This window comes from Neophocaena asiaeorientalis, unplaced genomic scaffold (genome assembly GCF_003031525.2).
Source record: "Neophocaena asiaeorientalis asiaeorientalis breed wild unplaced genomic scaffold, Neophocaena_asiaeorientalis_V1.1 scaffold337, whole genome shotgun sequence".
NCBI lineage: Eukaryota > Metazoa > Chordata > Mammalia > Artiodactyla > Phocoenidae > Neophocaena > Neophocaena asiaeorientalis.
The window spans coordinates 98,091-122,777 of record NW_020175054.1 but is presented as its reverse complement, the minus strand read 5'-3'; the positions used below and the strand labels follow the sequence as shown (position 1 = coordinate 122,777).

General features: G+C 35.5%; 1 protein-coding gene across 1 annotated transcript in view; it reads left to right on the top strand.

Moving 5' to 3' along the window:
• Positions 1–24,687, top strand: part of ALMS1 (ALMS1 centrosome and basal body associated protein) — a 217,548-nt gene that overhangs the window by 104,278 nt on the left and 88,583 nt on the right. The window contains exons 10-12 of the mRNA XM_024763994.1: positions 22,019–22,023; positions 22,869–22,973; positions 23,765–24,006. Coding sequence (XP_024619762.1) covers positions 22,019–22,023; positions 22,869–22,973; positions 23,765–24,006 — 352 coding nt within the window. The remainder of the gene's footprint in view (positions 1–22,018; positions 22,024–22,868; positions 22,974–23,764; positions 24,007–24,687) is intronic.

Genomic DNA, 24,687 nt, shown 5'->3' with positions numbered 1-24,687 from the left:
TATATATATATATATATACACACACACACTCTTTTTTAGATTTCTGTCCCATTTAGGTAACCACAGAGCATTGAGTAGAGTTCCCTGCGCTATACAGTAGGTTCTCGTTAGTTATCAATTTTATACATAGTAGTGTTTTTATGTCAGTCCCAATCTCTTCATCCCACCTCCCCCTTCACTCCTTGGTAACCATACGTTTGTTCTCTACATCTGTGACTCTATTTCTGCTTTGCAGATAAGTATTTTGAGTTTATTTTTGTGTATGGTGTTAGGGGGTGTTCTGATTCAATGCAATCCCTATCAAATTACCAAGGACATTTTTCACAGAATTAGAACAAAAAATTTTACACTTTTTATGGAAACACAAGACCCCAAATAGTGGAAGCAATCTTGAGAAAGATGAACAGAGCTAGAGGAATTAGGCTCCCTGACTTCAGACTATACAACAAAGCTACAGTAATCAAAACAGTATGGTACTGGCCCAAAAACAGAAATATAGGTCATTGGAACTACTGATTTTCTAGAAAGTCCAGAAATAAACCCATGCAGCTATGGCCACCTAATCTATGACAAAGGAGGCAAAAATATACAGTGGAGAAAAGACAGTCTCTTCAATAAGTCGTGCTGGGAAAACTGGACAACTACATATATATTTTTTTATTTTTGTTGCCTGTCCCCTTAGAGGCATTTTTTAATATATGGAGTGCAAATTCATTCTTTTACACATGGATATTTAGTTGTCCCAGCAATGTTTGCTGAAAAGACTATTCTTTCCCTATGAATTTTCTTGGCCTTTTTGTCAATTCATCATAAATGTTAGTGTTTATTTCTGGACTGTCAGTTCTATTCTCTTGATCTATATATCTGTTCCTGTGCCAGTACCACCCTGTTTTGATTACTGTAGCTGTGTGATAAGTTTTGAAATCAGAACTTGAGTCCTCCAGCTTTGTTCATCATTTTCCAGATTGGTTTGGCTACAATGGGTCCCTTGAATTTCTGTATGAACTTTGGGATCTGCTTGTCAAGTTTTGCAAAGAAAAAATGCCAGTTGGGGGCTTCCCTGGTGGTGCAGTGGTTGAGAGTCCGTCTGCCGATGCAGGGGACACGGGTTTGTGCCCTGGTCCGGGAAGATCCCACATGCCGTGGAGTGCCTGGGCCCGTGAGCCATGGCCGTTGAGCCTGCATGTCTCCGCAGCGGGAGAGGCCACAACAGTGAGAGCCCACATACCGCAAAAAAAAAAAAAAAAGCCAGTTGGCATTTTGTTAGGAATTGCCTTGAATCTGTAGATCAATATGGGAATATTGCCATCTTAACAATATTAAGTCTTCCTATCCATTGGGCCAGTTTTCCATTTATTCTGATCTTCTGTAATTTCAGTAATGTTTTGTGGTGTACTAGTTTTATTTATTTATTTATTTTGATAAATATATTCTTAAGTATTTTATTCTTATGCTGTTGTGAATGGAATTGTTCTATTTCATTTTTGGATTGTTCACTGTGTATAGAAATGCAGTTGATTTTTGTCTGTTGAGCTCGCATCCTAAACTTTAATGAACTTGCTTATTAGTCCTAGTTGGTTTTTTATGATTTCCTTGCTATTTTCTGTGCAGAAGATCATGTCATCTGCAAATAGGGATACTTCTTCCTTTCCTTTTTGGATTTCTTTAAATTGCTTTCTAGATTGCCCTGGCTAGAACCTCCAGATGATAAGAGGAAGTATGGACATACTTGTGTTGGTCTTATCCTAAGGAAAAAGCATCTGATCTTTCACTATTTAGTATAATGTTAGCTGTGCATGTTTTGTAAATGCCATTCATCTGTTTGAGGAAGTCCCTTTCATTTATAGTTTACTGAGTGATTTTATCATTAAAGAGTGTTGAATTTTAAAAAAAAGTGTTGGATTTTGTTGAGTTAAATAGTAGCTTTTAACATGTGATACATTGTTGGGATATAAGATAAGTTTTTACGGCTTATCTGGAAAAGGTTATTTGAAAATACTAAAATTTATTTGCCAGATACCAAAGCTATAAGAATTTTTTAAATGGAAAAGTTATTTGAAAGCTGTTATAATTATTATAAAGCTTGAAAGAGGTGATGGAAGGCTGTAGGGTTTGGAGTGTTCCAAAGAATTGTAAGATACAGATTATTGGAAAGGAGGAAGAAATGTCTTTTGGGATGAATATAAATCTAATCATGCCCTGCTTTAAGAGGCTGGACTAAGTTTATGATTCTTAGTCATTGGAGTATTTATTTCCAATTGGAATATTTATTTCCCAGTGATATGTCAGGCAGTGTCAGGGTAATAAGAAGCCATGGAATAAATATCACATTTTTAAAGTGTTTTTTTGTCCAGTGGTGTTTAATTAGTTTGTTGGCTTTTTAAAAATATAAACATTTTACTTTGAAGTAATTGTAGATTCTCATAAAGTAGTAAGAAATAATATAGAAAGATTGCTTCTCCCCTTTACCTAGTTTCCAACAATGATGACGTCTTGCAAATCTGTAACAATATATCACAACCAGGATAATGACATTGATACAGTCAGGCTACTTAATGTTTACACCACAGCAAGGGTCACTTATGTTGCCCTGTAATAGCTACATCCACTTCTCTCTTATTCCCATTCCTTTCTTAACCCCTGGCAACCATTAATCTAGTTTCTATTTCTATAATTTTACCATTTTAAGACTCGTATAGATGAAATCATACAGTGTGCATTTAGTATTGGCTTTTTTTTCCCTCAGCATAATTCTCTGCAGAATATTCAATATGAACAGTCTGTTCATTTTTATTGATGTGTAGTATTCTATGGTATGGATGTACTACATTTTGTTTAAATATGTACCTGTTGAATGACAACTTGGTAGTTTTCTAGTTGTTCGCTATTACAAATAAAGCTGCTATAGACATCCCTCTGCAGGTTTTTGATGAACATAGGTCTTTATTACTATTGCTGGGTCATATGGTAATTGTATGTTTTAAATTTTTGAGAACTTCCACACCATTTGTACTGTTTGACGTTTGTATCATTTTACATTCCCACCGGTAATGTGTGAGTGATCTCATTACTCCACAGCCACACCAGCATTTGATGTTGTCATTATTTTTTTTTTAATTTATTTATTCTATTTTTATTATTTATGTTTTGGCTGCGTTGGGGCTTCTGGAGCGTGGAATCTTAACCACTGGACCACCAGGGAAGTCCCATTGGGGGCCTATTTTAGAGGTTGCCAGTGTACCCTTTGCTAAAGCTTCCGCTTATGTTAACATCTTACCCTAACATCATAACCATAAAATATTTACCAAAGCTAAGAAATTCTCCTTCATATAAAATTATAATTAAATGTATAGACCAATTTGGATTTCACCTGTTTTTTTCACAAATGAAGCTTTTTTGTTTCAGATCCATCCCATAATCTCACCTTGCAGGTAGTTGTTGTGTCCTTAATCTCCAATCTGTGTCAGTTTCTCAGACTTTCCTTGTTTTTCATAACTTTCACACTTTGAAGAGAATTAGTTATTTCGGAGAAAGTCTTTTCCATCTGGCTTTGTCTGATGTTGTCTCAAGATTAGATTGGGGTTATACACTTTCAGTGCATTTCATCAGGGAGCACATTAAGTTGATATGCATGACTAGTGATGTTAACCTTGATCACTTGGCTAAAGTAGTATCTACCAAGATTCTCCACTGTAAACTTAATGTTTTTCCTTTGTAGATACTAATTTTTTTTTTGATACTAAATATTTAAGGGAGGTACTGCTAGACTATGCAAATATCCTGTTTCTGCTTAAACTTTGACCACTAATTTTAAGCATCCTTCAGTGGATCTTGCTTGTAGCAATTATTACTCTGGTATTCTAATGGAGTTTTCATTATTTCCTTTATTGCTTCTACATTTATTAATTGGAATTCTTCTGTAAGCAAGAGCTGTTGTTCCTCCCCCATTTATTTATTCCTTTAGTTTTCCATGTACATTAGTATGAACTCAGGGGTATTTATTTCATTCTTTGGATTACAATCCAATGCTACCCAAATTGTTTTAGTTTTAGCTATTGAGAACACTTTCGTGTTGGCTCCTGTACCTTGCCACTACCCTGAAATCAACTATTTCCCCAAAGAACCCTCGTTTTTTCTTTTTTTTTTTGGAGAATAAGGTTTTTTTCCCTAGTTTTATTAGATAAAATTGACATATTATATTGTTTAAGGTATACAGTGCTTTGATTTGATACACTTATATTGCAAAATAATTACCATCATGGCATTAGCTAACACCTCCATCATGTCACATAGTTATCATTACTGTTTTTGTGGTAAGAAAATTTAATACCTACTCTCAACAACTTTCAACTATATAGTACATTATTGTTAACTATCATCACAGTGCTGTGCATAGATCCCCAGAACTTATTCATCTTCTAATTGGAAGTCTGTACCCTTTGACCAATATCTCCGCATTTCCCCCACCCTCCAGCCCCTGGTAAACAGCATTCTACTCTGTTTCCACAAGTTTGGCTTTTTTAGGTTCCACATGTAAATGGTGTCATACAGTATGTCTCTTTCCCTTTCTGGTTTATTTCACTTAGCATGATGCCCTCAAGCTCCATCTATGTTGTTGTTGTAAATGACAGGATTTCCTTCTCTCTAACAGCTGAATAATATCCCTTTGTGTATATATACACCATGTCTTTTGTTTCATTGCATTTCATTTTATTGCGCTGGGTCTTAGTTGCAGCTCACGGGCTCCTTAGTTGTGGCATGCGAACTCTTAGTTGTGTCATGCATGTGGGATCTAGTTCCCTGACCAGGGATCGAACTCGGGCCCCTTGCATTGGGAGTGTGGAGTCTTAATGACTGCACCACCAGGGAAGTCCCTACACCATGTCTTCTTTATCCATTTATCCATTGATTGACACAGGATATGGTTGTTTCCATACCATGGCTATTGTAAATAATGCTGCAACAAATATGGGAGTGCAGATACCTGTTTCCATTTCCTTTGGATGTATACCCAGAGATGAGATTGCTTGATTATATGGTAGTTCTATTTTTAATTTTTTAAAGAACCTCCCTACTGTTTTCCATCGTGGCAGCACTAATTTACATTCCCACCAACAGTGCATAAAGGTTCTGTTTTCTCTACATCCCTATCAACACTGGTATTTGTTGTCTTTTTGATAATAGCCTTTTTGACAGGTGTGAGGTGATCTCATTGAGGTTTTGATTTGCATTTCCCTGATAAATAGTGATGTTGAGCACCTTTTCATCTACCTGTTGGTAATTTGTATATCTTCTTTGGAAAAATGTCTATTCAGTTCTAGTTCCTCTGCCCACTTTTAAATCAGATTGTTTTTTTGTTATTCAGTTTTATGAGTTCTTTATATATTTTGGATATTAATCACTTATCAGATATATGGTTTGCAGATATTTTCTCCTCTTCTGTAGGTTACCTTTTCATTTTGTTGACTGTTTTGCTGTACAGAGAATTTGGGGTTTGATGGAGTCCTACTTAACTGATTTTTGCTTTTGTAGCTTGTGCTTTTGGTGTCACATCCAAAAAAATCACTGGTGAGACCAATGTCAAGGAGTTTTCCCCTATGTTTTCTCCTAGGAGCTTACGGTTTCAGGTCTTATGTTTAAGTCTTTAACCCATTTCACATTAATTTGTGAGCGGTAAAAGTAGGAGTCCAATTTCATTTTTTTGGCATGTGGATATCTAGTTTTCCCAGCACCTCTTATTGAAGAGACTATCCTTCCCCTACTGAGTAGTCTTGGTTCCCTTGTAAAATATTAGTTGACTGTATATGTGCGGGGTTATTTATGGGTTCTCTGTTCTGTTCCATTGATCTATGTATCTGTTTTTGTGCCAGCACCATACTGTTTTGATCACTATAGCTTTGTAGTATAGTTTGAAATCAGAAAGTATGATGCCTCCAGTTTTGTTCTTTCTCAGAATTGCTCTGGCAATTCAGAGTCTTTTGTGGTTCCATATAAATTTTAGAATTGTTTTTCCTCTTTTTATGAAAAATGGCATTGGAATTTTGGTAGGGATTGCATTGACTCTATCAATGGCTTTGAGTAGTATGGATGTTTAAACAATATTTATTCTTCTGGTTCATGAACACATTTCATGTGTCTTTCCATTTGTTTGCATCTTCCTCAGTTTCCTTCATCACAGTCTTTTAGTTTTCAGTGAACAGATGTTTTAGCTCCTTGGTTAAATTTATTTCTAGGTATTTTTATTGATTTGATGCTGTTGTGAATGCGATTGTTTTCTTTAGTTCTTTTCAGATATTTTGTTGTTAGTGTATAGAAACAACTGATATTTGTATGTTGATTTTTGCATCCTGCAACTTTACTGAATTCATTGATTATTTCTAACAGTTTTTGGTGGAATCTTTAGGATTTTCTATTAGATATTAGATCATATCATGTACAAACAAAGACAACTTACTTCTTCCTTTCTGATTGGATGCCTTTTATTTCTTTTTCTTGGCCTCATTGCTCTGCTTAGGACTTCCAGTGCTATGTTGAGTAAAAGTGGTGACAGTGGGCACTCTTATCTTGTTCCTGATGTTAGAGGGAAAGCTTCAACCTTTCACCATTGAGTGTGATGTTGGCTGAGGGTTTGTCATACATGACCTTTATTATGTTGAGGGATGTTTCTTCTATACTCAATTTGTTGAGAGTTTTTATCATTGAAGGATGTTGTACTTTATCAAATGCTTTTTCTGTATCTATTGAGATAATCATATGATTTTTATCTTTTATTCTATTAAAGAAGCATATCATATTTATTGATTTGTATATGTTGAACTATCCTTACATCCTAGGGATAAATCCCAATTGATCATGGTGTATAATTCTTCTATGTGCTGTTGAATTCAGTTTGCTAATATTTTTTTTTTTTTTTTTTTTTTTTTTTTTGTTTGCTAATATTTTGTTGAGAAATTTTATGTCTGTATTCATCAGCTGTTGGTCTGTAGTTTTCTTGTAGTGTCTTCATCTAGCTTTGGATCATCATGGTAATATGATGGCCTCATAAAATGAGTTTGCAGATGTTCCTCCCTCTTCAATTTTTGGACAAGTTTGAGAAGGATTGGTGTTAATTCTTCTTGAAATGTTTGTTAGAATTCACCACTTAAACCATCTGGCCCTGGACTTTTCTCTGTTGAGAAGATTTGATTACTGATTCTATCTCCTTACTCCATGGGTCTGTTTATATTTTCTCTTTCTTCGTGATTCAGTCTTGGTAAGTTGTATGTTTCTGGCAATTTTTCCATCTCTGCCAGGTTATCCAATTTGTTGACATATAATTGTTCATAATTGTCTCTTATGATCCTATATATTTCTGTGGTATCAGTTGCTTTGTCTTCTCTTTCATTTCTGATTTTATGTATTTGAGTCCTCTCTTTTTTTCTTAGTCTAGCTAAAGGTTTGTCAATTTTGTTTATCTTCAAAAATATAGTTCTTAATCTTATTGACCTTTTCTATTTTTCTGGTCTCTATTTCATTTATTTCTGCTCTGATCTTTGTTATTTTCCTTTCTTCTGCTGACTTTGGGCTAGTCTGTTCTTTTTCTCATTCCTTGAGATGTAAAGTTATTTATTTGAGGCCTTTCTTTTTTCTTAATAAAGGCGTTTAGCACTATAAATGTCCTTCTTAGAACTGCTTTTGTCTCATAGGTTTTGATATGTTGTGTTCACATTTTCATCTGTTTCAAGATAGTTTTTGCTTTCCCTTTTGATTTTTTTAGACATACTTGTATTCAGTACTGTGTTGTTTAATTTCCACATATTTGTAGAATTTCCTGCTTCCCCCCAGTATTGATTTCTAGTTTCATATCATTGTGGTCAGAAAAGGTACTTGGTATGATTTAAATCTTGTTAAATTTGCTAAGATTTGTTTTGCAGCCTATATGTGATCTAACTTGGAGAACGTTCTGTGTATGCTTGATAAGAATGTATTCAGCTGCTGAATGTTCTGTAGGTGTCTGTTAAGTCCATTTAGTCTAAAGTGTGCTTCAAGTCCAATGTTTCCTTGTTGATTTTGCTATCTGGGTGATCTATCCATTGTTGAAAAGTGGGGTGTTTAAAACCATAAAAGTGGGAGGAGTAAAAGGGTAGTGATTTTGCATGTGATTGAAGTTAAGTTGTTATCAAATAAAATATATTATTATCTGTAAGATGTTTATGTGAGCCTCAGGGTAACCACAAAGCAAAAACGTATAGTAGATTGACCAAAAAGACGGCAGTCAGAAAATATTACTACGGAAAATCACCAGTTCACAAAAGAAGGCAGCAAGAGAGGAAGAAAGGAAAAAGAAAACTACAGAACAGCCAGAAAACAATAAGATGGTATAAGTAAGACCTTACCTATCAATAATTACTCTAAATGTAAATGAATTGAATCCTCCAATCAAAAGACTTGATGGATACAAAATCAAGACCCAACTATATGCTGCCTACAGGAGACTCACTTTAGCTTTAAGGACATGTGAGCTCAAAGTGAAGGAATGGAAAAAGATACTCCTTACAAGTAGAAACCAAAAGAGAGCAGGGCTGGTTATACTTGTAGCAGACAAAATAGTAACAATAGGCAAAGGGGAGGTCATTATATAATAATAAAGGAGTCAATGCATCAAGATGATATAACAGTCATACACACACACACACACAAACAGTACACATACACAAACACCCCCAACATCAAAGCACTTAAATATATTAAGCAAATACTAACATCTAAAGGGAGAAGTAAACAACAATACAGTAATAGTCAAGGACTTCAGTACCCCACTTTCAACAATGGAAAGTGGTGTTCAGAAACCAATGAGGTTTGCTCATTGCTACTAGGATGACACTGCTTCTTGCCCCTCTGAGTGAATAAAACTAAAGATTATAGGTATTAACTCATGCATATGCATACACCTATATTCATTTCCATCTCTATTATGTGTGTGTGTGTGTGTGTGTGTGTGTATATATATATGTGTGTGTGTATGTATTTTTTTTTTAAACCACAAGTCGATACCTCCAACTAGTCCAAAACCACAGGGTTGATTCTAGCCTTTTCCCTTTCTTTATTTATAACTTCTTTCTCCAATGGTGATAAACATGGCTCTTATTATTTACAGTATATTTACCCTAGTATATAAATAAAGTTTCAGAATTCTTATCCCATACCCAGGTGAGAAACAAATTTTCCACCTAGAGTACAGGTTTTATGTATAGTATACAGTCCAGACATTGTTTCTGTTTCCTGGGTTAGCTTTTTTCTTCCTTATAGACTTCAGCATGAGGATGTGATTCATTTATAATACAGTTAGATTCATTTCTTACATCCTATATTCCATTTTGCCCCAATATCTTGGTTAATTTTTTAAAAATTTACATACTGTAAAATTTACTTTTTGTGGTGTATAGTTCTATCAGTTTTGATGAATCCACATCACAGTTCCATACAAAGCATTTCTGTCAGTCCAAAAATTCTCGCATGCCATCCCTTCATAGACAGTCCCTCCCCTGACCCCTGGCAATTCCTGATCTGTTTTCTTTCAAGTTTTACCTTTCCAGAGTGTCATGTAAATGAAATCATGAAATATATAATAGCCCTTTGGGTTCGGCTTCTTTTACTTTACAAAGTATATTTAAGATTTACCCATCTCATTTTATGAATCAGTTTTTTACTTTTTAATGCTTTATTACAAGCATAAAGCAATAAAAAGTTTTAAAAAATACAGTTTATCGATACATTCACTCTTTGAAGGATATTTGGGTTGTTTCCAGTTTGGGGTGATTACAGTTAGAGCTGCTGAGTCATGTGGTATATGTGTGTGTTTAACTTTACAAGAACTGTTTAGAACTAAACTATGCTAAACTGTTTTTCCAGGGTGGCTGTATCTTTGTATTTCCACTAGGAATATACAAGTGTTTCAGTTACTCTCCATCCTCGCCAACTTGTGGTATTGTTAGTGTATTTAAACTGTTATAATAGGGGCTTTCCTCTATATGTTTCTCCTTGAGCTCCCCTTTTTTGGTCCTCAGAACAGAAAGCAAGGGCTTAATTTACCCCTCTCTTTTATGTGCTTCCTGTGGCTACTTTGTGTCAGTGCCAGGTGGCTCAGTAAAGAGAAAAAAAAAATCAACACAGGTTCACCTCACCCTCTTGAGACCACACCTTCTCTGGTAAAAGAGGAGGGTTTCCCCCCCTCAGAATTTTAAACTTCTTCTGGTCCCTGTTACTGCTGTACCACTGCCTCCATGAGATTACTTGAGTGCTTGAGATTACTAGACAGGGAGAAAAGAAAAACGGATTTTTTCGCACTATTTCTGCTTCCACTCCTCATGCCTGAATTAGAGGGCTTCTTCTGGAGGTCTTTCTGTCTGTGCTAATGTCCACTTCTAAGTGTCAGACTCTATTATTGAGTTCAGGTCATTGGATACTAAAGGAAACAATGATAAACTAACTCATCACCAATTTAATGATACTTCAAATGTTGCTGGTCTTCACCAATTTGCCTGCTCCTATTTTTCAAGAGTCTTCTAAGAACTGCTCCATGTAGTTTGTCTAGGTTTTATAGCTGCACTTAGTGGGAGAGACAGAATGGGTTATGATTGATTACCCCAAACTGGAGCTGAATGTACCATTTTTCGTTCTCATAAACAGCATATGCAAGTTACATTGCAACACTTGATATTTCCAGGGTTTTTAAAAAATTAATTAATTTTTGGCTGCGTTGGGTCTTTGTTGCTGCGCGTGGGCTTTCTCTAGTTGTGGCGAGCGGGGGCTACTCTTTGTTGTGGTGTGTGGGCTTCTCATTGCAGTGGCTTCCCTAGTTGCAGAGCACGGGCTCTAGGTGTGCGGGCTTCAGCAGTTGTGGCACATGGGCTCAGTAGTGGCTCGCTGGCTATAGAGCACAGGCTCAGTAGTTTTGGCGCATGGGCTTAGTTGCTGCGCCGCATGTGGGATCTTCCCAGAAAAGGGCTCAAACCCGTGTCCCCTGCATTGGTAGGCAGATTCTTAACCACTGTGCCACCAGAGAAGTCCCTCCAGTTATTTTTAATTTTAGCCATTCTAAATGTGGTTGTGAAATGGTATGTTATTGTGGTTTTAATTTGTTTTTCCCTGATGACTCATGATGCTGATAATTGCTTCTGTGCTTCTTGGCCATTTTTATGTCTTTATGAAGTGTCTGTTTAATTTTTCCATTGGATTGTCTCATGACTTCAAGAATTTTTAATATATTCAAGATACAGATCCTCTGTGTATTGCAAATATTTTCTCACAGTCTGTGGTTTGATTTTCATTTTCTTACTGGTGTCTTTTGATGAAGAAAAAGTTTTAATTTTCATGAAATCCAGTTTGTTAATTTTTCTGTTGGAAGTATAGTTGATGTGCAATATTGTATAGGTTACAAGTGTACAATACAGTGATTCACAATTTTTAAAGGTTATACTCCATTTATAGTTATTATAAAATATTGGCCATATTCCTTGTGGCCATATTCCAATATATACAGCTTATGTAGCTTAATTTATGCATAATAGTTTGTATCTCTTAATTCCCTACCCCTATATTGCCCCTCCCCTTTCCCTCCCCACTGGTAACCACTAGGTTGTTATCTATATCTGTTAGTCTGTTTCTTTTTTGTTATATTCACTAGTTTATTGTATTTTTTAGATTCCACATGTAATTGATATCATACAGGATTTGTTTTTCTCTCTCTGACTTAATTTCACTTAGCATGATACTCTCCAAGTCCATCCATGTTGTTGCAAATGGCAAAATTTCATTCTTTTTTATGGCTGGGTAGTATTTCATCGTGTGTGTGTGTGTGTGTGTGTGTGTGTGTGTGTGTGTATCAGTTGATGGACATTCTAAATCTTTCTTTTATGGTTAGTACTGTTTGTCTTGTCTAAAAATACTGCCTAACCCAGTGTTATGAAAATTTTCTCCTATATTTTCATCTTGAATTATAGTTTTAGCTTTATTTTTTAAGTCTGTGATCTATATCAAACTAATTTCTGTATATACTATAATTTACACAGTTTAGGATCATTTTCTTTCACTGGATATTCCAGCACCATCTTTGAAATAATGATTATTTCCTTTTTGAACTTAGTTCGCACCTTTGTCAAAAATCAATCGGCCTTTTACATGTGGGTTTATTTTTAAGAGTTTCTACTCTGTTCCTTTGAATTGTCTGTCTTTACACCTATACCATAATGTTTTGATTACTGTAGCTTTATAATAAGTCTTGAAATCAGGTTATGTCCTCCAGCCTTGTTTTTATTTTCAACAATATTTTTTGCTATTTTAGGTTCTATGCATTTCTATATAAAATTTAGAATAGTCTTCTCAGTTTCTCCAAAAAAACCTCCTGAGATTTTGTTCAATGTTGCATTGAATCTATAGATCATTTTGTGAATGATTGACATCTTAGTAATATGGAGTCTCCCTATGAATGAACATGTTTTTTCCCCTTACTTGTGTAATGTCTCTCAGTAAGATGTTGTAATTTTCAGTGTGTAGGCTTGCACATTTTTCATTAAATTTATTCCTCATTATTTTGTTTTATGATACTTTTGTATATGGTATTTTAGATTTTGTATTTTCTAGTTATTTGTTGATTGTATATACAAATGCTGTTGTCAAACCAGTTTATCAATGCCAACAAGTTAATTTTAATTTCTTACTCACTGGGTCAGAGCTTCCTTGCTTACTCCAGGATAATTTAGGCAATTTGTGTGCAGTGACCATAGGGAATTTAGGCAAGGTAATACTTCTGGTGGTTAAGTTGAGGCATACCTATTTGTCCTCAATTTGTGTCTAGTAACTTCCCTATGATTTAGGGAGTGCTTTGTTTAAATTTAGTGATATCCTCAACTTTAATGTCTATTCTTCATAGACACTCAACGTTGCCAGGGTATGAACAGCAGTTTTACTTCTTCCTTTCCAATCTTCATGTCTTTATTTTTTTGCCTAATGCACTGTTTAGGACATTCAGTATAATATTAAACAGAAGTAGTAAGAGCAGTCATCTTACCTTATTCCCCATCTTTGCGTGGGTGGGGGAGTGGATTTAGTGTTTCATCAAATTTGATGTTAGCTGTAGATTTTTATTAGATGCATTTTATGAGATTAAGGATGCCCTCTTATATTCTTAGTTTGCTGTGAGTTCTGTGAGTGGGTGTTGAGTTTTGTCACATGCTTTTTCCTGCTGTATTATGATCATATTTGTTTTCTCCTGTTTGTTGATATGAATTATATTATTATATATATTATATAAATATATTGATTAGATTTCAAATATTCTTACTGGGATAAATCCCACTTGATTATGATATATTGTCCCTTTTTATATTTATTGCTGAATTCAGCTTGCTAATATTGGTCTATAATCTTCTTGGAGTGTCCTGACAGCAGAGTTACAGTGGCTTTTAAGAAAAAAACCTCTTTCTCATTTTCTGAGTTTGTGTCAGAATGGTATTATTTGATTTAAATCTACCATATTACATTTTACTTTCAATTTGTACCATATGGTTTTTGTTCTTTCTTGCCTTCTTTTGTATTAATCATTTATCTTTTATTATTCCATTTTATTCTCCTTATTGGGTGTTTTAATATACATCTTTGTTTATTTTTTAGTGGTTGTGGCCATCCTGCAGAAGTGGGATGGACTCCCACCCAAAATTTTGTTCAGATACCTAGGCTTAAGACACTCCTCAAACCCAGAGAATTTGAGAGGAAGTTTATTACTCACACAGGGGACCCCTGGGAAGAGTTGGGTGGGCACAAGCAGGTCCAGGCTGGCTTGGGCACAGCAGAGAGGGCTTTGTAGGGTGGAACTGAGAAAAAAGTCTGTATATGGGCAGTTTAAATTTTCTGCTGGTGCCAAAGGAGGAGGCAGTCATACTCAGGCTTATCAGCCTTTCCAGATGTGGAGCAAAAGGTGAGGCTTAAAAAGAAGTCAGTAATCAAACATCAAAAATTGTGTCAGACTCTATTGCAGTAGTTATTGTAGAGATTATCATATGTATTCCTAATTTATGTATTATCCTTCTTGCTAGATACAATCTACCTAATTAATATTTTGTTAGGAATTGTACATTTGTGTTCATGGGGGATATTCACCTGTAATTTTCTTCTCTTGCAATATCTTTGTCTGAGTTTGGTATGAGCATTGGGCTGACCTCATAAGTATATCAGGACACTCTGAAAGAGTTTGTGTAAGATTGGTACTATTTCTTTCTTAGATATTTGGCAGAATTCACCATTTTGGCCTGGAGTTTTTATTATAGATTCAATTTCTTTAGTAGATTTGACTATGCAGATTTTTTTTTCTTGTGTCAGTTTGGAAAGTATTCTTCGGTTAAATAAGTTGTCAAAAATTGTTGGCATGAGTTACTTTCACAATATCCTTATATCCTTTCAATTTCTGAATCTCCAGTGATATTAGCTTTCTTATGTCTGGTATTAGTAATTTGTGTTTTATCCTTCTTTGTTTGGTCACTCTTGCTAGGGCTTTAGCAGTTTGGGTTTTTATGATCCTCTGATGTGTTTTTTTCTGTTTCATTAGTTGCTGCTGTATCTTTTTTTTTTTTTTCTGTTTTGGGTTTAACTTAACTTTTTCTGTCTTTCTGAGAATAGATTTTTTTTTACATATTCATTAATTTTTAGCTTTCTTTTCTAGTATACACAGATTTTTATGTAGTTTTTCATCTTCATCTTTGTACAAAATAGTTTCTCATATCATAACTTTTTCTTTGATCCATGGCTATGTAGAGATGTGTTTCTTAATTTCCAATTATATAAGAACATATAAATGATTTTTTATTTTTAGTTAATTCTTTTTGGTCATTGAGATTATATTCTTAATGATTTCAGTATACTTAAATTTTTTAGAACTGCTTTATGATATGATATATTTTTATTTTGATCAGTGTGTAATTGAAAGAAATGTGTATTCTGCCATTGCTTCTTGTGATGTTCTGTGTATGTTACTTTGGTCCATTTGGTCAGCTGTTACGTTGAAAACTTCATTTTTACTGAATTTTTGTCTGCTTGTTTAATCAGCATTTGAGAACAGCATGTTAATACCTCCTTTTTTCTCCTTAGCCATGTGGTAGTAAGTTATTGACCTACTGCCCCATCACTCTCATCGTTTCCTATGAAAAGAACATTCTCCTACATAACCAGTAAAAATGTGAAAATCAGGAAATTAATATCAATGTGTTATAGACACTATTCCAATTTTTCCAATTGTCCCAGTAAGATTTTTTATAACAAAAAGGAGCAACTCAAAATCACATGTTGCTTTAGTTGTCATGACTCTGTAATTTCCTTTAATCTGGAACAGTTCTTCAGTCTTTCCTTCACGTTCATTACCTTGACACTTTTTTAAAAAAATTAATTAATTAATTTATGGCTGTGTTGGGTCTTCGTTTCTGTGCGAGGGCTTTCTCTAGTTGTGGCAAGCGGGGGCCACTCTTCATCACGGTGCGCGGGCCTCTCACTATCGCGGCGTCTCTTGTTGCGGAGCACAGGCTCCAGACACGCAGGCTCAGTAATTGTGGCCCACGGGCCCAGTTGCTCTGCGGCATGTGGGATCTTCCCAGACCAGGGCTCGAACACATGTCCCCTGCATTGGCAGGCAGATTCTCAACAACTACGCCACCAGGGAAGCCCTACCTTAACACTTTTGAAGATTACAGGTCAGTTACTTTGTAGAGTGTTTTTCAGTTTGGGTTTCTCTGATGTTTCTTCATGATTAAGTTCAGGTGAGATATTTTGGGTAGGGTTATCACAGAATTGACATTGAATTCTTCTTATAACATCTTAGCAGCTGTCGTACACTTCTATTTGTCCCACTGCTGACAGTGATCACTTTAATTACTTAGTAAGGTTGTGGGCTAGGTTTCTCAACTGGAAAGTTACTGTTTTCCACTTTGTAGCTAAGTGTTTTATGGGGAGGAACTTTGAAATTATGTAAGTATCTCAGTCCTCAGAAGACTTCTAGTTTATTTATATCTGTACAGAATCATGCTTTCATTCAGTGGGTTATGATTTATTACTATTTTTTCTTCACTCTTTATTTTAAAAATACATAGACTTAACAAGAGATTACAAAAATAGTCCAGAGAGTCCCAGGTATCTATCGCTCAGCTTTCCCATTGGTAATGTCTTATATAACTGTAGTACATTTTCAAAATGACATTAGGAAATTGACATGGGCACAATATAATTAACTAAACTACAGAACTTAACCATATTTCACCAACTTTTGCAAGCACTCAGGCTTTTTTGAATGCATATGTGTATAATTTTAATCACATTGTGATTTCACATAACCACTACTATAATCAAGATACAGGAATATTCTGTCACCACAAAGAAATTCCCTTATGCCTGCCCCTCTGTAGTCACACTCCTCTCCCCTGCCCTCTGCATTCTTTAAACCCTGGAAACTAGTGACCTGTTTTCCTACTATATGGTTTTGTCATTTTGTGAATGTTTTGTAAATTGAATCATATAACGTGTAACCTTTGAGATTAGCTCTTTTTACTTAACATGATGACCTGGAGATCCATCCAAGTTGTTGTATATATCAATGGTTTTGTTTTTTTTTAATTGCTAAGTAGCATTCCATTGTATGGATACATACCAGTTTATTTAACCATTTCTCTGTTGAAGGATGTTTGGGTTGTTTCCAACTTTTTTTGACTGTTATTAATAAAGCTGCTGTGAACATTCATATACTTTTCTTTACACAAATGAAGTTTCTATTTCTCTCAGACAGTGATTCTCAACCAGGGGTGAGTTTGGCTCCCCGGAGACAGTAGCAACATCTGAAGTCATTTTTGATTGTCACAACTAGGAAGGAATTTTGCTGTTGCCATCAGGGATGCTGCTGAATACCCTGGAATACACAGAGTAGTCAGTCCCCCACAACAAAGAAGTATTTGGTTCAGTTTTAGTAGTGCCAAGGTTGAGAAACTGCTCTAGGATAAGTGCCCAAGAGTGTGATTTTTGGGTTGTATAGTAAGTATATGTTTATCTTTTAAGAATCTGCCAAACTGTTTTCCAGGGTGGTTGTACCATTTTGCATTTCTGCTGGCAATATATGAGAGATCTAGTTTCTTCACATCCTTGTCAGCTTTTGTTATTGTCAGTATTTTTTATTTTTTTTATTATTATAATTTTAGTATTATAATTATTATTTATTTTATTATATTATTTTATTTATTAGCCATCCTAATAAGTATATAGGGATATCTCATTGTTGTTCTATGCATTTCTCTAAATGACTAATGAGGATGAACATTTTTTCATGTGTTTGTCTTCTGTATATTATGTTTGGTGAAGTGTGTGTTTAAGTTTTGCTATTTTCTAACTGCATTTTTTTTTTACTGTTGAATTTAGAGAGTTTTAATCTATTCTGTATAAAAGTTTTTTGTTGGATATGAGATCTTATACAAAGTTATGTTTTCTTATATTCATTATTGCTATTGTAATTTGTTTTCATGCTCAAAATGCCACTGATTTACTGACCAATGGCAGCTCCTTCAAGCTGGTTTCTGTATCCTTTTTACATGTTCTTGTCATCTTTTGCACATGTCTTTGCCTTCTGGCACAACAAGATACTTCAGGCTCATAACTTCTTCCCCAGCTCTGAAATTGGCCATTTCTCCAAGGAACCTGCTTTCTTTTAGAGGAAAGTGATATTTAGAAGCCAAGATTTGAGCATTGCTATTGGGCTGCTCCCAGCCTTCTTAGTGGATTTATGTACATACGTACATACATACATACATAAATACACACACACACTCATTTACATTTATTTCTGTATCTGTCTCTATATATTAAAAACCATAGGCTCACACCCATGTATACAATTCTAATTCAGTTTTATTCTACTTTTTTTTCTCTTTCTGTGTTTGTAACTCCCTTATCCAGTAGTGAGAACCCTCACTTCTTATGTGCTTTATATATTTATTTTTTTGCTCAATCTGCCATGTGTAACTTATCTCCCATCATTCCTGCCATCCTCTCCCCAGCTAGGATTGCCCTCACTCACTACTTGGATTCTGACTCTCCTTTCAGACTACCTTTTTGTTTGGATGTTCTTCTTACCCTGCTGGGGCTTTGACACTCTATTCTAGACTACCCCTAAACATAGATAACATCCCCACCTTGGTTTTTGACTTCCTCCCATCTGAATGCTCACCCCATGTATGTGGACACCCTCCTCACCTCACTTAGACTCTTAACTCCCTGAGATGGACTACTTCCTCACAGGAGCATCTTCCTCATCCTGCTTAGGCTTTTGGTATCTCACATTGGGCCTCCTCTCTGCTTGGATAACCTCATCCTGTCTAGGATCTGACTCAAGATGCCTCGCTACCCTGTTGGACACCCTCATCACCCAGGCTGTGACATCTCAGGTCAGATTACCTCCCCTTATCCTGTATGGTAGATATTGCTGTTACCTTGCTTGAGCTCTGACTCACCAAACCGGGCTACTCCCAAGCCCTGGATGACACCCTTCTCATTCTGCAGGGGGCCTGACTTACCAGCCCAGGCTGCCTGTCTGTGAAGATTATTTTCTCTACTCTGCTCTAGTTCTGCCACTTTATGTTAGGCTGCTCCACTGTAGAGACACCTTCCTCATTCTGGCTGGGCAGTAAGTTCACATGCCAAGCTGGACCTTCTTCTTCATGGAAACCCTCCTCATCCTCCTCTGATATTGCATAACAAGCCACACCTCCCCAGATTCTCTTTGCCCTGATTGGATTGTGATACTACGTGCTAAAGCTACTCCTTTACATGGGCACCCTCCTCACCCCGATGAGGCTCTTATACCTTACTCTGGGCCACTGTTGCCCCACCCACTGTGAATGTCCACCTAATGGTTTTAAGATTCAGTTGTTCAGGAAGGGAAAGGTAAAAGGAGAGAATAAAAAGCCAGGAGGAAGAGAAAGATAAGGGGAAGCTTATTTTTGATTAGTGTTTGCTTGGGGTATCCTTTTCCATTCTTTTAGTATATCTATGACCTTATATTAAAGCGTTTCTCTTGTGAATAGCGTATAGTTGGGTCTTATTCATCTTGTCAATCTTTGTCTTTTAATTGGGATATTTAGTTCATTTATATTTAATGTAATCATTGAGGTGGTTGATTTTAAGTTTTGCTACTTTGCTGTTTTCTATTACTCTTGTCCTTATTTTAATCAATTATCTTGATTTCATGTTATCTCCTTTACTGGATTTTTTTGTTATACTTTTTCTCATTCTTTTAGTGATTTTTCAAGAGATTATACTTCTTGACTTTACATTTAACCTTAAATTAATATTCTTACCATTTTATGAAAAATGAAGCATCTCACAACAGTTTAACTCCATGTGCCCCCTCCTGCTGTTTGTGCTTTTGTTGTATATTTCTGTTCTACATCCCCACAAGACATTATTATTGTTTATTTATAAAACAACATATAAATATAAAGGTGTATGTACCTGGGTATATGTACATGTATATTTTAAACACACACACACACACACACACACTTTAAGTGCTGTTTGTTCTTTCCTGAAGTTCTGTTCTATGTTGGGCCATTTTACTTCAGCCTCAAAAAATTTCTTCTAGTATTCCCTAAGGTCTGCTGGGGATCAGTTTTCTTATGTTTCATTTATCTGTATTTGATTTTTAAAAATTGATTCCAATTTTCTGTTGACATTCTCCATGTTTGTTTTTTTTTCCTTTTTTGCGGTACACGGGCCTCTCACTGCTGTGGCCTCTCCCGTTGCGGAGCACAGGCTCCGGACACGCAGACTCAGCGGCCATGGCTCACAGGCCCAGCCACTCCGCGGCATGTGGGATCCTCCCAGACCCGGGCACAAACCCATGTCCCCTGCATCAGCAGGCAGACTCCCAACCACTGTGCCACCAGGGAAGCCCTAGATTCTCCATATTTTTATCTATTAATCCCCATCTTTTACTCTCAATATAGTCATTTTAAAGTTCTGTGCTAACTCCAGAATCTGAATTCCCTCTAAATCAATTTTTCTTGTTTTTTTGGTCTTAATTTTTAGTCACTTTTTCCTGCTTCACGAATTTCATAACTTTTGATTGTGTGCTGGACATTGTGAATAGAAAAATTATAGAGACTGAAGATGCTATTACTTTGCACCAGAGAAGATTTACCCTTTTCTCTGTTAATCAGAGTGGCTGATCATTTCAGTCATTTCAGGAATTTTACTAGATCAGAACTGGGTTGGAGCTTTAGTTATCTCATCCTACCTATGATTTTTCCTAATTTGTGGCCTCCCTGGATTTTTGCTGTAAGCCTGACAGGTCTTTGATTCTTCAATAAATACAGTCAGTTATTGACTTCAGTCTTTCAGATGTTTGAATTCAGCTCTTTAGGCTCTCAGTTCTCACAGCTTCAGAGTATGGCAAATGTAAGGAGAGACCAGCTATGTGTTTGTTGCCATTACACTTTCTCAGTGAAAATTTGTTTCATAAACACTGAAACATTGCAGATGATTTCACTTTTTCTGACTTAGCCCCCTTCTTGGGGATAGCACTTCTGGGTTTTTACTGTGAGTCTGGTAGGTCTCTAATTCCTCACTTTTGAAAGTTCTCTCCCTCAGGCATTAGGTATTTAGCTTCTTGCTTTATATAGGTTCAAAAACTGACAAATGTCTTGAAGAGGAGACCTAATGATTGTCACAGGCCCCTTTATCTAGTGGGATTTGGTTTGTTAGTGCCATGACTGTGCAGGAAATTTCACTCTGCTTTCTTGGCTCAGTCCCCCATAATCCTATACCACCCTGACACTAAGGAAATGTCCTGTGGGGGAAATTGGCTTGACATTCTGCTAGATTTCACTCCATCATGCCAGCAAATGAGTTCATCAAAAGCTCTGGTGATTTCTCTTTTCCAGTGGAGTATGTCTCCCTACACCAAACCCCTGCTCCAAATCTCTAAATGTCCCTCTCTAGCATATTAGTTGACATTGTTTCTTGATTGCTTCCTTAGCTCTATGGTCTTTTATTCAATTTTGTTTGCTTGTTGCAGCAGGAGTGATGGCCTGTGCCTACCTAATGCAGGCATATTAATACGGAGTTATGGGTTTGGTCCCAGACGCCACAATAAAGAGAATATCATAATAAAGCAAGTCACACGAGTTGTTTGGTTTCCCAGTGCATGTAAAAGTTATGTTTATGCTATACTGTAGTCTATTAAGTGTGCAATAGCATTATGTCTAAAAAAAGTACATATCTTAATTTGAAAGTAGACTTTAAAAATGCTAACCATCATCTGAGCCTTCAGCAAGTTGTAATCTTTTTGCAATAGTAACATCAAAGATGACTGATCACAGATCATGTAACAAGTATAATAATGAAAAAGTTTGAAATATTGTGAGAATTACCAGATGTGACATAGAGACACGAAGTGAGCAAATGCTGTTGGAAAAATGGCACCACCACTAGACTTGCTTGACACAGGGTTGCCACAAACCTTCAATTTGTTAAAAAAAAAAAAAAGCGTTATCTGCAAGGTACAATAAAGTGAAGTGCAATAAAGTGAGGTATGCCTATACGTCCTGCCTCAAAGTAGAAATCCTATTTAGATCACCTTTAATTTCTCTCTATGATATATTAATAGTTTTCTGTTTAGGGTTCTTACATTTTTTATTATACTTATTACTAGGTATATGATGTTTTGATGATAATGTATATGGCATATTTTTTAGTTTTTAATTTTATAACTTTTCAGACACCAAAAAATGTTAGTGGAATTTTTTAAAGTTTGGTCTCTTATCTGGCAACTCTTCTAGAAACTAACTGATATTCTAATAATTTATTTGTAGATTGTTTTGGATTTTCTGTATCCTTAATTATATCAAATATGGAAAGTGATAGTATTATTTCTTCCTTTCTTATGCTTATAATTCTGATTTCTTTTTCCTGCCTTACTGCTAATGCCATTTAATACTTTTACTAACATGTTGAATAGAAAAGGTAAGAGTTGGCATTCTTATTTTGTTCCTAATCTTACAGTGGACATTCTCCACATTTCACTGTAAATAGGATGGTGGCTCTAAAGTTTTTTGTAGTTTCCCTTTGCTATGAGTTTTTAATCATACATAATTATTGAATTTTATTAAATGTTTTATCTGACTATACTGCTATGATCATATACATTTCTCCTTTATTTTATTGATGTGGTGCATGACATTTGTTGATATTTGAATGTTAACTCACCTTGCATTTCTGGAGTAAAGCAGCTTGGTAGGAATTCACACACACACACTCACACATTCACTCACTCACACACTCTACATTTGATTGTCTAACATTTTGTTTATGATTTTTGCTTCTATATACATAAGGGATATGGGCCTATTTTCTTTTCTCATAATTGTCCTTTTAATTAGTAAATAGTATATAGAGGGTAGAGATTTAAAAGACCTTTTAAAAGGTCTTCTTCTTCTGTGATATAATATAATACAATATTACTCTGTTTAAAAAAAATGACCTTTTTTATTTTCAAATAATTTCAAATCTGCAGAAAAGATACAAACATAATGGAGTTCCCTTTACCTCTCTCCCAGTTTTTCCTACTGCTAACATCTTATACTACCATAGTATACTTTTCAAAATTAAAAAGCCAACATTTATATATTACTATTAACTAAACTTAAGACCTTTTTTTGATTTCACCAGTTTTCCCATTAATGACCTTTTTCTGTTCTAGGACCCAATCCAGTATATCACATTCCACTTAGTTAATTGTCATGTCTGCTTAGTCTTCTCTGGTCTATGACAGTTCCTCATTCCTTCCTTGTTTTTCATGATTTTGACAGTCCTGAGGAATATTGGTCTGATATTCTCAATCTGGATTTGGCTGATGTTTTTCTCATGATTAGACTGGAGTTACAGGTTTTGGCAAAGAATACCGCAGAAGCGAAGTAACCTTCTCATCACATCATTTACAGAGAGTATGTAGTGTCTCCGTGACATCACTGGTGATGTGAAACATCATCACTTGCATAACATGGTGTTTGCTAGGTTTCTCCACTGTAAAGTTACTTTTTCTCCCATTTTATACTCTCTTTGGAATTCATTCATTAAGACCAGCCCAGGACTGGACTTAAGGGGAAGATTAAGCTTCACCTCCACCTCCTTGGGGAGGAGATGGATGCCGGGGGTGAGGTTACCTACATATGGAATTCTTATGTTGGCAAGATTTGTCTTCTCCCTCCCTCCTATTATTTATTTATTTATACACTCATTTATTTACTCCATTATGTTTTAATATGGATTCTTTATAATCTATATACATAGTTACAACCTTAAAAACCTCTGGTTCCCCCACTGACATATAAACTTTTTGAGGAAAGGCTTTGTTTCTTTTTTATTTTTGTACACTCTATGCGTTTAGCATAGTCCCCTAATTTATAGTGGACTTCCAGTAATTATTTTTTAATGGATATCTTTTCACTTCAACTGAAAAGTACCCTTTCCTTATATAATAGCATTCTAAATCCAAAATAAAAGTAGATTTTAAAATAAGTAAAAGTAAACTTATGCATGATCACACTGTAATAAGTATGTAAAAAAAGCAAAGGGTACTGCAGAAATAACTTAACCATTTGAGTTGGATGTCTCCAAAAAATATTGAAGCCACATTTGGAAAGAAATTACAGTATCTGATAAGCCAAGGATATGACCTGCTGTGTGCTTTCTCTTTTTTGTTCAGATCACCAAAGGAGACTAAGACCCCGTTTTCTCCCTTCTCTGGAAAATTATCATCTGATGCAGTCACTCAGATAACAACAGAAAGTCCAAGAAAAGCCATGTTTTCATCTGAGATTTTTGTTAATGCTGAAGATCGTGGACATGATATTCCAGAGCTCAGTACACGGAAGTTGGGCAAAGTTCCTGTCAAGTTTGCTTCATCGTCTTTAGTCCAACAGATTACTGTTCCTCATGGCACAGATGGTAAGAGAATTTTAGGTCATATTACCAACTTTTGTGTAATTAACTAAGAAATTTCTTGATTGGGTCTTTCTAGTTAGGAAACCTAATTTTAATTTTAAGCATTAGGTTGTACATGATTATATCATCTTTTATTTGCATAGCTATGAAGAGAATATAATTTATTATGTTTTTACTTCAATTTCTAGTGAAGTTAACCTATGTGAAACTCATGCTACTGTGGTTGATGTATTTTCAACTCATAATACTTGTCATAAGAATGCAAGTAGTTCATGAAAACATAAAAACTATAGAGGTTCAATTTTAGGGAGGTAGATAATTATTTGGCATTGTTTTTTTACTATTGTTTTGCATGATAAAATGAACAGATAGCAAACACAATACCAGTCTATTTCTTTTTCAAGAAACGTTGACCAGGGACCCAGGTTGACTGTGACCCTGCTTTCTTTAAAACATGGAACCTTGGATTCATCATCATAGTCAACAGGAAGGGACGAAAAGCATGGAGGAGCACATGTTGGGAGGCTTTTATGGGCTAGGCCTAGGTGTGGCCCACATCACTTTCCACTGACTAGGAATAGTTTAGCTGTGCTTTCCAGGATGAAGAAGAAATGAGTTTTGGTGAACAGCTAGCAATCTCTACCATAAGCTCTACATTTAGAGTGTTCATATGCTTTCATGACA